Raw genomic sequence first — 16,969 nt, forward strand, 5'->3', positions numbered from 1 at the left:
AGGGCTGGAGAAATGACTTGGTCCAGTTAAACATCTATAGATATGTAGTTTAGAAAAGAAAGCTATTCTGGTTAGTAAGGACTGATTCATCTTCTGTAATATATGTTGTTTAGATGTTTGGTTTATGTGCTCAACAAATACAAAAGAGGATCTATCTTGCCATAGATTAAATTGTGGGCCTAACTACACGCAACATGTAGATGTGTGTACAAAAGTCTGACAGCCCATTTTCTCACTGCAGTGTGGGGAGAAGGTAATTTTGAGTAAAGAAGTGAAGGGGTGCTTAGCTCTTCCCCTGCCCACTTCTCCAATCCATACCAACTACTTTTTTTTCTCTGCCGTTGTTCCAGATACATGTTTGTAAGTCTAAATCATGTATTCAGAATCCTGCAAGATTGGGGAGAGCCATTTGAAGCCGAGAAACAGCAGGGAGGGATAGGTTGAGCACTTGCTCCCCCCCCCCCGCCAGTTCCAAGTGACTCCCTCCAGAAGTGGTTTTACTCTTTAATAATAATAAAAAAGAATGGTTGAAATTTTATTACACCCCATGTAATTGCCTTATACTTCCTTCAATCTCTCTCCCTCTCTCTCTCACACACACACACACACACTCACTCACTCACTCACTCACTCACACAGCCTATATTGACAAAAACATTTGAAGAATGCTCTAGTAGGAGAAGGAATAATACATTAAGGGTGCAATCCTATGCATTTTTAGACAAAAAAAGTCCTACAATACCCAACATGGCCCAGCCTGCTATGCTGGCTGGGGCACGCTGTGAGTTGTAGTGTAGTACTTTTTTCTGTCTAAACATGCATAGGATTTTGCCTTAACAGTGCAATCCTATACATATCTCAGAAGTAACTTCCACTGCATTCAGTGGGGCTTACTTCCAGGTAAGTGAGCACAGCATTGCAGCTGAAGAAACAAAACATTACAGGGTGTTGTTTTTTTTAAAAACGAAGCATACCAAATACATACAACCTAACCTTGAACCAAATCTTCCTCCTGAGCATGAGGTTGTGCCAGTCTGTCTTACCTGGGTCAGCTGTGGTTGTCCTCCTGAATCTGCCATCTGAAAGAAACAAACCCAAACTTAAGTGGGCAGCACTTCCCTGCAGAGCAAGCTGCAGAGCATACATGGGTGAGGAGGAGGGTCTGGCTTTATTTTTGGTGGCTGCTTAGGATGACTTTGCAAGAGGGCAGATTTTTTAGGCAAACGTTCCAGGAAAGCATGGAATAAAGGTAAGACCAAGGGTGAAATTTGTATGTATGTGTATAATAAATGTAACAAAATAAAATAAATAATCCTGAGCTAAAATGTGGAGTACAAAACTGGCTCCACCATTCCTTGCACACCAAAAGTCTGTGGAATCAAAATTCCCCAACGACATAAAAGTTATATGAACAAAGAGCTGATGGGGTGCAGGTTGACAGCAAACAAGGGGATTCAGGCAAGCCTTAGGAATCACAGAAGGGTGAGGTTAGGGGATGGCAGGCCATAACACAAGGACCACTGGGAGAGGTGCAGGAAGGAAAAAAGAGAGAAAAGTGATGGTCTTGGCTGGAGGAACAATGAGCAACCAGTGACATGGACAGAGGCAGAGTTGGAAGGAGCTGAAAGCCGTATACACACCCTATGCACTGCATGTAGGGTGGTCTTGAGAGGCATTGCTTACCTTGAGGAAAGAAGTCTGGGTGGGGTCCAGTTTGGAATTACACTCCACCTGACAGGAGAAAGAAACAGATAGGACAGTGTGAGGATAAAGAGCAAACGGAAGATGAGAGAGAGTCAGCTTTTCTACACAAGTCTGTTAATCGCCGTATCTACTTTCAGTTTTGTCGCAGAACTGAGAACCAAGCTCTACACAAAGAGCTTTTCCTTTCCTGTTTTTCTGCTACATAACCTCTAGATGGAGCTGTGCTATAGTGGAATAGTGCAAATACACCAGTACAAACAGTGCTTTCAGAAATAATATCCCATTTCCCCTGTTCAAAACAAAACTGGGAAAGTGCTCTGAAAAAGCAGAAGCAGAACTAGAGGATCACAGCGTTGTCTAAGGAACTTGTAAACAACCGTAGGTAAGAAATCACGAGCAAACAATAAATGCCTCATGTAGAAAAGTTCTATGTCTGTTCTAGGTTTGACTAGAACCACGTATCTTAGTTTCCATTGTAAATTCAGAGAAGACTGCTGGATCAACAGGACAGGAGGCCCAGTGGCTCCATGTTCTTTTGGTGCTACAGAGCTTTTACAAAAAGACATAGGCACTATCACTCACCACTGCGTCTTCGTGAGGTGCCTGGTCTCCCACCACCAGCATCACAGGACACCTGGCAATGTGCAAAGGGGGAGAAAAGTGTGTCAGAAGGCAAAAGCTGTTTTAAAGTTGCAAACCTGCTTACTTGGGATTTACTTCCAAGTAAATAGCTTTGGACTCCAGCAAAGGAGATCATTACCTTGTCGTGGTGCTGGAGCTTGAGCACCTCAGTGACGTCATGAGCTAAACTGTGAAGGGACACCCAAGACGGGAAGGTCATGGCAGAGAGGTCAGACTAAATACGATCCCTGGGGAAGGAAACGGCAACCCACTCCAGTATTCTTGCCATGAAAACGAAATGGATCAGTACAACCAGAGATATGTCTGTATACCACTGGAAGATGGGACTCCCAGGTCAGAAGATGGTCAAAATGCTACTGGGGAAGAACACAGGATAAGTTCAACTAGCCCCAGATGTGATAACGCAGCTAGCTCAAAGCCGAAAGGACAGCTAGCAGCCGATGGTACTGGTGGTGAACGACGAATCCGATGTTCTAAAGATCAACACACCATAGGAACATGGAATGTAAGATCTATGAGCCAGGGCAAATTGGATGTGGTTACTGGGGAGATGTCAAGATTAAATATAGACATTTTGGGTGTCAGTGAACTGAAATGGACTGGAATGGGCCACTTCACATCAAATGACCAGATCTACTACTGTGGACAAGAGGACCACAGAAGAAATGGAGTAGCCTTCATAATTAATAATAAAGTGGCTAAAGCAGTGCTTGGATACAACAAGGGCAAAACTGAAGTACTTTGGCCACATAATGAGAAGACAGGATACCCTGGAGAAGATGCTGATGCTAGGGAAAGTGGAAGGCAAAAGGAAGAGGGGCCGACCAAGGGCAAGATGGATGGATGATATTCTGGAGGTGACGGACTCGACCTTGGGGGAGCTGGGGGTGGCGACGGCCGACAGGAAGCTCTGGCGTGGGCTGGTCCATGAAGTCACGAAGAGTCGGAAGCGAGTGACCGAATAAACAACAACAAATAGCTTCGGAACTGGGATATTAGAGCATGACTTCATGCTACATAAAAAGCATAGGTAGTTCCTTCATAGAAAATTCACAATGGGGTAATACCTTTATTACAACCAACCAAAATGTAAAAAAAAAAACAGTGGGCAAGACTCTGAATTCTACAGAATTCTTCACCAGGCTAGATGTTATGCAAAATGGTTGCAGGTGGGGAGAGAGAAAAGGCTGTCATGATGATAAAGCCATGTCTGCAGACTGAAACAGTCTTAAGATGGTTTCCAGGAGTTGCTGTGTAGACTACACGTTACTGTCCACATGAGAACTTCCCCACTGCAGGAGAATTCTGAAGGCTCATTCCCACAGGAAGAAAAAGCCAGAAGGGAGAGAAATCACACACACAGTGAAGCAATAGTTGCTAGCCACCTTCCTACCACCTCTGTTATTTACCTCCCCTTATCTCTCTTTTAGTGACTAATTTTCTCCACAACTGGCAAGCTGAGGAGCAGAGAAAATTAGCCATTGTTATAAGGCAGGCGTGGGCAACTTGTGGCCCTCTAGAAGTGTTGGCCCACAATTCCCATGATCCCTCACCATTGGCTATGGGGCCACAGCACAGTGGCAGAGCACATGTTTTGCATGCAGAAAGTCCCAGTTTCAATCTCTGGCATCTCCAGATAGGGCTAGGAAAGAATCCTGCCTGAAAATCTGGAGAGCTGCTGCCAGTCAGTCTCAACAATAATGGACAAGATGGACCATGGTCTCACTCAGTAAAAGGCAGTTTCCTATGTTCCTAACATCTGGAGAGTCACAAGTTGCCCACCTCTGACATAAGAGGAGATAAACAACAAAGGGAGAAAGGTAGGTAGAGGCTGCTCCTCTCCTGTGTTGTGCGGGATTTTTATCCCCCTCCAACTTTCTCTGCCTGTTGGTCAGGAAGCTATGTAACATGTAGCTATGCTCTCAGGTTGTCAATGACTTCTTTGTCATGGGACCACTGAGGATGAGGCAGACCCATGATCTGCATATGTTCAATCAGGCCTCTCTGGGTAGTGGAGACAGCAGGATAGTTTCCTAGAATCCTCACAATAAGGGTTTGGAAAAGCCATGGCTGGTCTACCCTGGATGCTCAACTGGAAAAGGCACCTGGCAGCCAGCTACACATTCCTGCCTGCTACATCTGCTGAGGCCTAGACATTTTTCTGGGGCTGAGAAGCACTTCCTGAGGTTGCTTGGCAACCCCAGCACACTGTCAATGTCCTCCACTCCCAGGGTCAGCTCAACCCAGCTGAACAGGCAATTGCCTGGGATGTCAGAATTCATGAGGCAAATTTTTATAGTGGAAAATCCTCAATGGAGGAACCCACATTTCTTCCCCTCGCCCCTCCACCCAAAAAACTTTGGGGAAACCAGGAAGGGGAAGAGTCCCAGCCAATATGTTCTCCTCAATCCATCCACTTATGGCCTAAGATAAGAGGCTGCAATTGAGAAGACAATGGAAGAATGACCACAGTCCCCTACATACACGATGCCAAGGGTGGGGGCCGGAATATTAATTCTTGCCTAGAGTAACAACAGAGTAAAAGCTGGCCCAGTTCCCTCCTGAATTTGGCAGAAGAACTAGGCCTGCATCCAAGTCCTACAGAGATGAAAGCCCCGTCCCTTTTTCTTCACATTCCATCAGAGTTGCTGGTGTGAACATGTAAAAAAGGGTGTGCAGCTGATTCTGTGTAAATTCAGGTCTTTGAACAAAAATGTTACTCAACATATAGAATAGCTCAGGGTTTCTTAAAAGAAGGGAATGCACATGACTAGAAAACTCATGAAAACTGGCAGAGAGAAATCAATGGTATAGCCAGGCAGGGGTAGGGGGGCGGGGGGGCTTTGCAGGGGAGACTCTCAGAAAGATACCCGCAGTGGCCCTGCCCTCTAGATCCCTTTGGTACCGCAGCAAAGGGCCCTTTTCCTCATTGGCATCTACTTGCTCACCCAGAAAGCTGGTGGGCAAGCATACAATAGCAGCAAGAAGCAGTGGGGGGTTATGGGATGGTGGTAGGTCCTGGGGCCTTGACAGTTCCTCAGGATACTGGATCAGGAAAAAGAAAAGCACAAAAACTGCACCAGAAGATTGCTTACATTCACATATCTTAAGAAATATCTATTCTTAGGCTCAGTCTCTCTCTCAGACTGGGAGCGTGACTTCTACCTTCTTCTTGCCACCTCTAGAAGTTATTCACAAGGTCACGCCTTTTATTTTGGATTAATTAATCATGCAGGCTTGTCCCTGAGGTTTCAGAGTGAAAAAAAATAGTTTGAAAAATGGAGCAGGCTTGTAACTAATTAAAACAGAATAAGATTAATTGGGATGAGAAGCAAAGAAGCAGAAAGAGGAGATGACATTTTTTAAAAACTCAATTTTCAGCTTTTCCTCCTACAGATTCTGAATTACTTACATAATTTCTAAATGTGGAAAAGCCAAATATTTATGTAAAAAGCTGCAAACATTTCAGCTTGCTGTTTCTCCACCTTTAAGCAACTCTTATAGTGCTACCCTATGCACATCTACTGGGAAGTAAGTCCTATGGAGTTCAATGGGACTTACTCTCAGGTAAAGGTGTACAGGATTGCACTTTTAATCTGCAGACATTAGCAGGTGATCATTTTCATCTCCATGTTGTGAGAAGCTGTACCTGCAGCACATCAAGCTAGCTGTTAAAGGCACAAGAAGAGGCTGACCATTTCATGTACATCTTTCTTAGCACTGGGTTAGGATGCACTGCAAGTGGAAATAATTTTTACCTCCTCCGGTCACTAATACATATTAAAATCACCTCCCTTTGGAAGGACGGGAGAAACTTTTGCTGCTCTTAACGAATTCTCTTTGGATGAAAGCAGACAACCATTCAGCCTGGCGTGGACACTTGAAAAGTCTTCCAACGTGTGATGCTATCTACATACCTGCCCGGGCTCCTGTGCCTTTAATTGCTACACAATGGCAGAGGAACCTTAGATGCAGCTTTAACTAGCATAGAGAAGCAGTTGTGGCGAAAGCTTCCCCTGTTGAACATCCAACTTTCATAGATCTGTTTAAGGCATATGAGACCTGCCAGATGTAGAAATGGCAACCTTGGGCAGGAAAGGACGTATGTCGAAACCCAAGAGGACAAAGGAAGATCCAGGGACTGGCAGGCACTCACTTGAAAGTAATGTCTCCTCCACGCTCCAAGCTCAGGTCTCTGCGGCTGTAAGGGGGAAAAAAATGGGAACTTCTAAGCATCTTTCTTACAACCTCCTAAGCTCAGCTCTCCTTGAGCAACCCATCCCCCTCTTTTTCCACCATACCAATCCCACAACTAGGCTCTCTGTATGCTTGTCCCCCTATTTCTAGAGTTGCCAACGCCAGAACATAAGATGTCCTTCTGTGCCCTCAACAGGCATTTATACACTTGCCAAACACCTCCTTTCTGCATACCTATTAAAACAGCACCCTTGAAACTCCGGTATTAGCAAGCTTACCTATTTCCAGGTCTCTGTGTACTCAGTGCTTACATCACTCCATCAAAATCATCCAGCCAAACCACATCCTGACTCAAGCAGAACTTAATTCTGCACCATGGTAGAAATTATGTCAATTGGCACGGTATCTCTATTTCACACAATTTGGTTGGCTCTTTTTTTTTTTTTTTTTTTTACAATTCTGCATCCTTTCCCCTACTTTTACTAGTAGTAAGAAGGAGCAAAGAAAGAATATGTAAACCCCTGCCCCCAATCACTCAAAATCTCATTCAGCCACCCATCTGGTTCTGAGATTTCTGCTGGCATTCCCTACACACCTTCAAGCATATTCTTCCATCCATGAGGACGAGATACTTGTTTCTTCTTTTTTTGTAAATGAGAGCTAAGATTCTCAGAAGACTGAATTCTGCTCCCAGTATCACACATTCTGCACTTTGGGGGAACCTTTGTAGAAGTTCAACACATAGACAGCTCTGCCTACAGTCCCCATACCTTTCTCTGGGCTAACCATGCCTGCATTCAGGGTCAGTGTAACTTAATAGGAATGGTGCAGTGATTTGATAATCAATTATCTATTGATTCTGATTTAATTATATCAGCACATTGCCCAAACCTCAAGGGTTTTAAAATAAGTTATCGAAGGAAGCATGGAGACTAAATGTAAGGTCCATTAAAACAAAAGCTCACTAGAATGGCAATCCTCCAAACTGTGTGCCATGAGAAAACTGCTACAGCATGCGGGAGGAATGAATGAATCCAAGCTCCTGAACATCAAAAGCCATCCATACAGCCCCAGCTTCTGCAAGTGGCATCTTCGAGGCTCCAGTGCCCTGGCAGTGCCCACTGCAGAAGCCTACTCTAGGCATGCTAAAAACACACAAAAACAGAACACTCATACAGGCTCCATATTTTTTTTTTATCACAACACCCTGGAAGTTGAGTCAACTTCTGCAGCATTGTGGTAAAAAGCATAGCCACTGCCCGGCGCTACAAAAATAAGTGATTCAGAGCTCCCCACGAGCTCAGTAGGAGGGGGACCTCACCGGATGGTACTCTGCCAAGCACCTCGCCCTCCACCCCCCTCCAAGCTGGCCCTGCACCCACTTAGGAGGCTGTCTGCAGGATCTTTGCATGATCTACTGTTCCCACCTTTCCTATTTGCAGTCTGTTTCAGCTGTAGAAGGATAATTCTGCTATTTTTCTGCATTGGTTCTGATTGGACAGGCAGCCATTCCTGATGCAGCAGAACTACCTGCCCTGAAAGGAGGTTGCCCATTGCATCCCTGCATTGGTCACAGCGCTCTGGGCTTGCTCCTTTCCAATCAGAAGACATAATCAGAACAGTGAGCTGTCCAGAAACACGGAGGGTGTGCTCCTCTAAGGGCAGGTAGTTCTTCTTAAAAGTAAACAGTTTATTTGAAAGCCCTCAGTCTCAGCTATCAGCAGCTCAGGAAATGCCTGTGTTAGAGGGAAAGGGCATTCCAGTTATTTATATATCTTTAATATTTATACCCCATCAGTTGCCTCATGCTGGTAAGCCCTGGCCCGACACCCCAGCAGGAGCCTTCAGGACTAGAACTGGGAATCTGCAGCTTTGTGTGCGGCTGCATTATGTGGTGAACCACCAAGACTGCAATTTCATAGAATCATAGAATAGTAGGGTTGGAAGGGGCCTGCAAGGCCATCGAGTCCAACCCCCTGCTCAATGCAGGAAGCCAAGTCAGAGCATCCCTGACAGATGGCTGTCCAGCCTCATCTTGAGCCTCCCTATGGTGTGGGAGAGCTTGAACTTCCAGTGTGGGAGAGCCCACCACCTCCCTAGGTATATCAACCTGGGCAGTAAAGTGTCCTCAGGCTTTGGACTAGCCATATCCACCCAGGCTGGCCACTGGCACCTCTTACACAGGAAGAGCTGTAAAAAGCTTCCTGACTGGGCTGGATCTTTTGCTTGGGCATCCTGGCTTTGTCACGCTTCCTGGCTCCATTCTGACAGATGCTGATAGCTCAACCTTGACACAGCCTCACGCTGGTCTTCAGTTGATGCTGTATTCCCATCCACATCCTGCCCACACACACACCTGTTGTAGCTGCTCCAGTAGAGCTGAATATTGGGCAAATTGGTTGCATGACTGAGAATATCCCGCTGTTGTTGCACCAACTCATTGTTCTTGGACAGTTCCTCCTGTGGAAGAACACAGATGGGGCATTACTACAGCCCTGCTATACTCACTTAGCCTTCAGGGTTGCCAGCTTTTCATCTGGCCTCCGTAGCTGTGCCTTAACACCAACCTGATCTGTAGACATTAGCAGGTGACAATGCTTACTGCTATGCTATGAAAAGCTTTGTCTGCTGATTTCTGCAGATCAAGCTGACGTTGAAGGCACAAGAAGAAGCTGAAAACATTCCTTCTGATAAGCCGGCAACCCTACTAACCTCCCTTAAGCTGAAATTTAAGTTTTTGGGAGAAAAATGCAAAGGATGCCAAACAGTGCCGTTCCACCCTGCCCCGCCCTCCTCCCTCCCCACCACCAAAAAAATTCCCACTGGCCTGTCAAACTGAAACTGAATTGTTGAGATACATAACTGGACATCAAATCCAACCACTCCTTGTTTAGAGAAAGGAAAACCATCTTCATTCATTTTCATCAAATTTGCAAAACAGGCAGTCCTCAAGTTTAGTTGGTGATTGCTGAGGTAACTGAAGCCGACACTGTGAGGGGCTCCTTTTCCTCCAGTGTTCTTTAGTCATGATTCTGAACATCCCAGCTTGCTAATACTGGCAGAGTAGAGAGATGCGTGTGGCTCATTCATGACATTCATCACTTGACCCTAGTTCAATGGGCACCGCTGTGACTGGGATAATGCAGCGCTCCTCAATCCTTCACTCAAAAGCAAATGGACTTTTGTGGGGCATAAAACAAGCCTTTTTTGTCCACATGGTGGCCCAATTATGAGATACAGTGAAGTGATCGCCAGTGGGCAGATTTTGAAGACCATTAAGGGAGGGAGAGGGAGGGAGAGAACTGGCCAGCAGTGTAGTGAAGCCAGGGCTCCCAGAAACGCAGCACAGGGACTTTTTCATTAGCAGGGATGTTGACACCATCAGCCACCTTCCTCAGACTTCCCTGATCCTTCTGAACCTAGCTGCAATTCTCACAATCGCTGGGGGAAAATGAATTTTTCCAGAAACAATATACTGTTCCTGGTTGTAATGTAAAGTATTTTGGGGTGGTCTGGTCTTGAGAGGGCAATAAGACCCATTCACTTTACCAAAGATCTAATCCTGGTGGAGAGGAAAACTGCTAGAACTGGTTTGTTCTACCGCTGCCTGAATGTTTGGACTCTCCTTGGGGCATGGCTATGGGGACTGCCATGATGAACGCCTGCACTTCAAAATTTTGCCCTTTCTTCGAAATGTGGATTGTAAGCTCCTAAGGGCAGGAAGCTGTCCTTTCACTTAGTTGTTCTGTATTTTTTCTTCATTTTGAAAGCATCTATTCCCCTGCCCCTCCCTTCAATAATTATAGCCAATCAACATGAATATAAATTAAAGAAAACTAAAAATGGAAAGAAACATATATTGATCCAAAATTTCACTGAATTAGGTCTAGGCTGTTAAAGAAGAAAGTGGGGAGTGGATTCTTTTCTTGTTTTGTTATGCTACTCAGTGAAGGGCCATGCACTTCGACAATAGTAGATCAGTATTTTTATTATTAAAATAAATACATCAAGTTCAGTTTTATAGACACCAACTTCACATTACCAGACAGCTCCTTCTGCAAGAGAGACACCACTCCATCCTGACCACATACCAACTTACCCTCCACCCCTCCTCCTGCACATGCTTACCTGGCTGAAGAGATGAGACAGAATCATCTCAGAGATGGAGGACGTGAGGCCAGTCAGCTGAAAAGATAAACAGAATGAGATGAGAGAGAGAGAGAGAGAGAAAGAGAGAGAGAGAGAGAGAGAGAGAAAGAGAGAGAGAGATGGACACTGTTCTGAATGAGCCTGATGGGTGTCTGAATGAGGATAGGGATTAGCTCAGGATCAAATCAGACATGACTTTAAATATGTGTCTAGCAGCTATGTTTCTCTCCTCCACCCCCATTTTTACTCTAGAGTAGGTGCAGAGGGCCCAGTCTGGATCTTTAAAGCCTCCCTACCCCTATGTTAAGGGCCCAGTTCAGATCAGGGGCCCTGCACCTACTCCAGGGTGAAAATGAAAAAAGATGCAGCTGCTAGAAGCTTATTTAAAGTCATGTCTGTTTTGGCCCTAATCAGTCCCCAGTGGGAAGGGAGAGTTCTTTGAGACTGAGGTCCTCAACTCTCCATCTGGAGCTTAGACTGCTCAAGTCCAAGACTTTCAATGTCAGGGCTAGGCAAAGCATTACAAAGAGGGTGCTTTCGAGCATGTGCACCGTGTCTTTTCTTGCACCGCTGAATTACCGGAACCCACCTCTCAAGTTCCTGAGATCAGGGAGTTGATCTTCCATGAGAGAGGGATTTGCTTTTAGACAAGCTTTGGCCCCTGCATGGAGCTTTCTAGAAATTAACCTTTGCCCTCACTATCTCTCAAATTCCCACAGCCAAAAATGGGGGTCCCAGCAGCAACCTGCCCAAATTCTAAGCAACTTGCCTTTGGGGTGGGGTAAGGGAGATGGATTGAGCTTCCTGGTCTTTTAAAAGCTTAAGCCCAATGTTAAACCACATAAACATTTTAAATGGGGAGAAATGTGCCAATTTATACTTGCATATATCTAAATCAGGGGCTAAAACTTAAAGCTCTCCTTCCAGTAACTAAGCCTTAGGAGAGGCATCCCAACCTTTTAGAATGGAGGAAAATGCTGGCAAACCACCAAATGATTAGTGGTTGGGAGAAAAGGGGTGGGGCCTGGGGAAGGGGTGTGGCTATCTGGGGTCCCAATCTGGAAGGCTGAATTGGGACCCCAGAAGGGCCAGATTTGGTCCCCTGGCCTGGGGTTCCACACCCTCATTTAAATGAACTGATAATGGCTGGAATGGATGGGTTAATCCAGGGACTGGCAGAGGTGTGGAGAGAAGACTAGCCATTGGATGGCTCAAGCTGAGCACCGAAATAGGTGGAGGCCTCCTCACATTTGATGAGATGTGCACTGTTCTCTTCCCACCCCCATGTTTAAGTCTAAGTGAAAAACAGTGAACTATTTTTAATTGCATGTGAGCAACGGCTGGTTTTTCTCTCTGAGCAATGTGGCAAAACTGTCAGCTGACAGTCATAGAGGGTAGGAGTGTGGCAGACAGGCAAGCAGACAGATGCTTCACAGCCTGGAGGACAAGACTGCTGAAACCTTTAGAGAAAGGGTGAGAAACAACACGGTTGTGCAGTTACAGGCATCGAAGGAACTGGTGCAGTGATTCCAGCAGAGGCTGATGAAAATGCCCTTGGGAACAAAGGGGCTTTCTCAGCAATATGCCCCAGCAGCTGATGGGGCAGGACGCCACAAAGAGGCAACTGGAGGTGGCATATGATGATTTGCGGAGAAGTGAGAAGGCTGCAGAAAAACTGAGGCAGGTGCTTGGAAATGTACAAAAGGGAATGATCAGCTGCAGCCAGTGTGGTGTAGTGGCAAGAGTGTTGGACTGGGAGTCAGGAGATCTGGGTTCTAGCCCTCACTTGGCCATGGAAGCTCACTGGGTGACTTTGGGCCAGTCACAGACTCTCAGTCCAACCCACTTCACAGGGTTGTTGTTGTGAGGATAAAATAGAGGAGGAGAAGGATTATGTACGCCGCCTTGGGTTCCTTAAGGAGGAAAAAAGGCGGGATATAAATGAAATGAAATGAATGAATGAATGCAGCTGAGGGAGATGGGAAGGGCAAGGCTATTCCATCAGCCCTGCTGAAAGACACGCTCCATTGGGTTCCTCCTCTACCTGAACCATTTCGAGCTGGTTATTATAAGAAATACTATTTCAGAGTTGGTGCCTGAGTTTGTTTTTCCCCCTCTTCCCTCCCCATCCTTTTTTCCTCTTGTGTCCTGTTTTTTAGATGGCAGTCCTGTGGGTAGGGACTGCCTTGTTCTATTGATCATATGTAAGTCACCCTGGGAGCCTTTTTGATGAAGGGTGGGATTAAAAATGCTTTAAATAAACAAATCGATAAAAGCCTTGCAGAAGATGACCTCATGGGGAATTCTGGCAGAATAATGTCTCTGAACATCTAGGAAGGAATGCAGGAGTAAGTCTAAAGGGGAAAGCCATAGCTCAAAGGTAGAGCATATGTTTTGCATGCAGGACCCCAATTCAATCCTTTGTGTCTCCAGGTAGGGCTGGAATAGACCCCTCTCTGAAAACCCCAGAAAGCTGCTGCCAGACGGGGTGGTATACAATACTGAGTAAGATAGACTCTGTATAAGGCAGCTTCCTATATTCTTAGAGCCAAAAAATGAATCCACAAAGCACTCTTAAGTGCTTTGAAGAATCCAGTGAAGGTGTCCCTCTGAAAGTTTAAGGGCGCAATCCTATGCATTTTTACACAGAAAAAAGTCTTACAACTCCCAGCATTCTCCAGCCGGGAATGCTGGGAGTTGTAGAACTTTTTTTTTGTCTAAACATGCATAGGATTGCACCTTAAGGGTACTTCTAGACCAGACTTTTATTCACCCTGCCTTATTCAATTTTACAAGGGGGGCAGGTGTCGTCATCTTCAATTTGTAAGCCTCCTGGTTTTTCACACTGCTCCTTCTGTCTTTTTTCTTACCAACAAAAATGAGTTAAGGAGGAAAAGATGGGATAACTGAACAATGCCTTGTATTGGCAGTGCTAGGAGCCCTCTGGAATCACTCTAATTCAGGAATGTCCTTGGGGAAAGACACATCAGAATGGAATACACAGGGAATTATTAAGGGAGAGAAGTATGCTATGCCCACTCCTATAAACTCACAGAATGTGTAGCAAGTGAAGGGAGAGGTGTAGTATAAAGAGAAAAGGCCAGGGGAAGCAAAGTCATTTGGAGACTGATAGAGAAGATAAAGCTGAAGACAGACCAGAGAAAGAGAGAAGAAAACAGACAGACAGGACATCAGAAAGAGGAAAAGTGGACATGGAACAACGGAACTGATAGACTGAAAGGAACTTTGCAACAGAGTCTACTATCCAGTTAGTGATGGATAGCTAGTAATGCTGTCAAATAATGGTTTGGATGGATTTTTGGAATTATTTATTGTTAAATTGGTTGCATTACCTGTTTAAATGTATAGTAGTAAGATAGGCATAGGTAACCTGGTGTGTTCCAGATGTTTTTGACTACAGGCTTCTTCACATGGGGCTTTTATCTTGTTATTGAGATTGGTTATGCATGGAAGTTTGTGAGTCCTTTGAATGACACCTCCAGGGCTTCTCCTGCACTAAATGACCTCTATTCCATTTTTTTAAAAGATTGGAGATAATGAGCCATCAAGCTACAGCGCTTGAGTTCCACTTGAGTTCCCTCATGAAAAGAGGAACAACACCAATAAGAGGAGCTGGACTACAACGCTGTCTGGTGGCTATAGAATGAAACATATGGAAGACTCAGATAAGGGGGGAAAGGTGGGGGCGGAGGGAAGGAGGCGTGTGTAAAGGGAGCCCGTCGTGATCCTGCATTTAAAATGGAAGCAGAAAGCCCTGTTTTAAATGCAGGATTTTAAGCTGGTGTAGAGAGGACCTACGGCTCCCATAATCCAACCACTGGTAATGCTGGCTGGAGCTTATGGGAACTGTAGTTCAAAACATCTGGAGGGCACTACATTGCCTGCCCTTGCAGTAAGATATATTCTTGAAGCAGACTAAATATTGATTGCCAATCTGCCTCTCCCCATCTGTAACTGAGTCCCATGTGCATTACACACACAGGCAGCCACTGGCCCTGCCCTTCCCCTCTCCCAGCCTCACCTTGTGAGCAGCCCAATCCATCCAGCCCTTGGCATTGGGATCGATGTTGACCAGAACCAAGCCCTCCACAGTGTCTGCGTGAGAGAGCTGTAGGCAAAAAAATGTTGTTGTTGTTGTTATTATTCTGCAGTTGGCTTCTCCAAAATACCTTTATTCAAGTTCTCCAAAACTCTTCATCAGGCTAGGTGCTTTTTGTACACCTAGCCCAATCAAGAGTCCTGGAGAACTTGGAAACTTGCACATTTTAGTGGAATTTTGGTTGGTCCTAATTTGCCCAGCTGTAGATTTGGGATTTTTTCCTCATGGACCAGTATGGCTAGCTTTGTTTTGTCAAAAAATAATAATATTGTTGTTTTAACAACAAAACATTAGTGTGCTCATCCTATATCATCCCGTATGTCATTTCAGGCTGGGTCTATACAAGCGGCAGAATAAGCTGGTAGTAAAATGGGATATACCACTTCAAACTGTTGGCTGGAGATGCCACTTCTGAATCCCAGCCTCATCTAAAAATCCCCCTGCAGAGAAATAAACTAGCACATCCGGGAGACAGTTCCTACCCAAGCTCTTTGCCTGCTGTGCTGGTTCTCTATCGGCATTCAGAAATGTGTCCTTCCATTTGGAGTCTGAAGTGGTGCAATCCGATCCACCACTTCAGCCTGCAGTACATGTAGACCAGACTTCAGTAATCCCTTACAGCAACCCTGTGAGGTAAGTCAGTATTATCATCCCCACGTTGCAGACAGAGGGCTGAGAGAATGGTTTGTGTAAAGTGATGCTTCATGCAGATGGAATCTGAATTAGCTTTGACTTCGTTGGATAGAAGACAGACCTTGAGTTCACAGTGGACAGCTTACTACAGCATTCCTCGACATTGTCTTCTCCAGATGTGTTAGACTAGTGCTCCCATCACCACCAAGGGGATAATGGGAATTCCAGACCAACACACTGGAGGGAACCAACTCAACATACAGCATCAGTGAAAAAGCCAGCTAACTCATGACTAACAGATCCCACTGATTTCAGTGGGACTACTCTGAGCATGACTAAGTCTGGATCCAACCCAACGATCGACATTATTAGAAATTATTAGGAAAGGGGTTGAAAAAAATAAAACATTAGTGCAATGCCTTCATGCAAACCAAGGTGTGGCTACATTTGGAATACTGTGTAAGAGTTCTGATTACTCCATCTGAAAAAGGACATCATTGCACCGAAAAAGCTACAGAAAAAGAACTACTAGAATGATCACGGGGTTGAGCACTTTCCCTATGAGGAAAGGCTAAGATATTTGGGGCCTTTTATTAATAAAAAAGGTGACTCAGGGGGGATTGTGTTTATAAAATTATGAATGGTATAGAGCATCCTTCCCCAACCTGGTGCTCTCCAAATGTGTTGGACTGCAACATCTATCATCCCCAGCAAACATGAGCAATATGGGGGCAGTAGCAGTCAAACCCATCTGGAGTGTGCCAGGTTAAGGAAGGCTTGTGTGAAGAAAGTAGTGAGGTTTGTCCCTCTCTTAAAATACCAGCAATTGCCTGGGGGCCACCCAGTGAAAGTGATCAGTAGTAGGTTCATAAGGGACAAAAGGAATACTATTTTATTTCACACAGTGCTTAGTTTACCTATGGAATTCACCACCATAAGATGTGGTGACGTCCACTAGTTTAGAACTGATTATATTCAATGATTACATTATATGGTTTTGTCACTCTGACGTACAATCCTGAGGATACTTTTAGCAGGAGAGTGGGCTATAAATAAATAAACAAAATAAGGTATTAGGGAAGGGTTTTTTTTTTTAAAGGTTTAGACCAGCATTCCCCATCCTAGCACCCTCCAGATGTGCTAGATGACAACTTCCAGCCTCCCCAGCCAGCATAGCTGGCTGGGGATGCTGGGAATTGTAGTCCAAGACATCTGGAGGGTGCCAGGTTGGGGGACACTAGTTTAGACAAATGCATGGAGGAAGATAGTTCTATCAATGGCTATGACAGCTCCAATAGAGCCTCCATGTTCAAAGGCACACCTCTGAATACCAGATGGTAGGGACATGTAACAGAGGAGGACTGTTGTCTTCACGCCCAGCTTACTGGCTTTCCAGAGGCAGCTGGCTTGCTAGTGATGGAAACGATGCAGCACTCGATGTACTCTTGGTCTAATCCAACAGTGCTCTTCTTATGTTAATTTTTTTGTTTTGGCTGAGACACAGTTTGAACCAGAGCACTGCTT

The 16,969-nt window shown here is 45.1% G+C and overlaps 1 protein-coding gene across 5 annotated transcripts in view; it reads right to left on the reverse strand.

The window, feature by feature from the left end:
- Nucleotides 1-16,969, reverse strand: part of NDRG2 (NDRG family member 2) — a 46,078-nt gene that overhangs the window by 4,503 nt on the left and 24,606 nt on the right. For all 5 annotated transcript variants that reach the window (XM_084805182.1, XM_084805180.1, XM_084805184.1 and 2 more), the window contains exons 7-13: nt 14,735-14,821; nt 10,672-10,728; nt 8,900-9,003; nt 6,503-6,547; nt 2,287-2,338; nt 1,684-1,731; nt 1,044-1,079 (exon numbers count right to left, since the gene is read on the reverse strand). In XM_084805182.1, the coding sequence (XP_084661308.1) occupies nt 1,044-1,079; nt 1,684-1,731; nt 2,287-2,338; nt 6,503-6,547; nt 8,900-9,003; nt 10,672-10,728; nt 14,735-14,821 (429 nt within the window). The remainder of the gene's footprint in view (nt 1-1,043; nt 1,080-1,683; nt 1,732-2,286; nt 2,339-6,502; nt 6,548-8,899; nt 9,004-10,671; nt 10,729-14,734; nt 14,822-16,969) is intronic.

Source organism: Heloderma suspectum, chromosome 6 (genome assembly GCF_057233095.1).
Source record: "Heloderma suspectum isolate Gila_16-S chromosome 6, 16-S_ref, whole genome shotgun sequence".
Classification (NCBI taxonomy): domain Eukaryota; kingdom Metazoa; phylum Chordata; class Lepidosauria; order Squamata; family Helodermatidae; genus Heloderma; species Heloderma suspectum.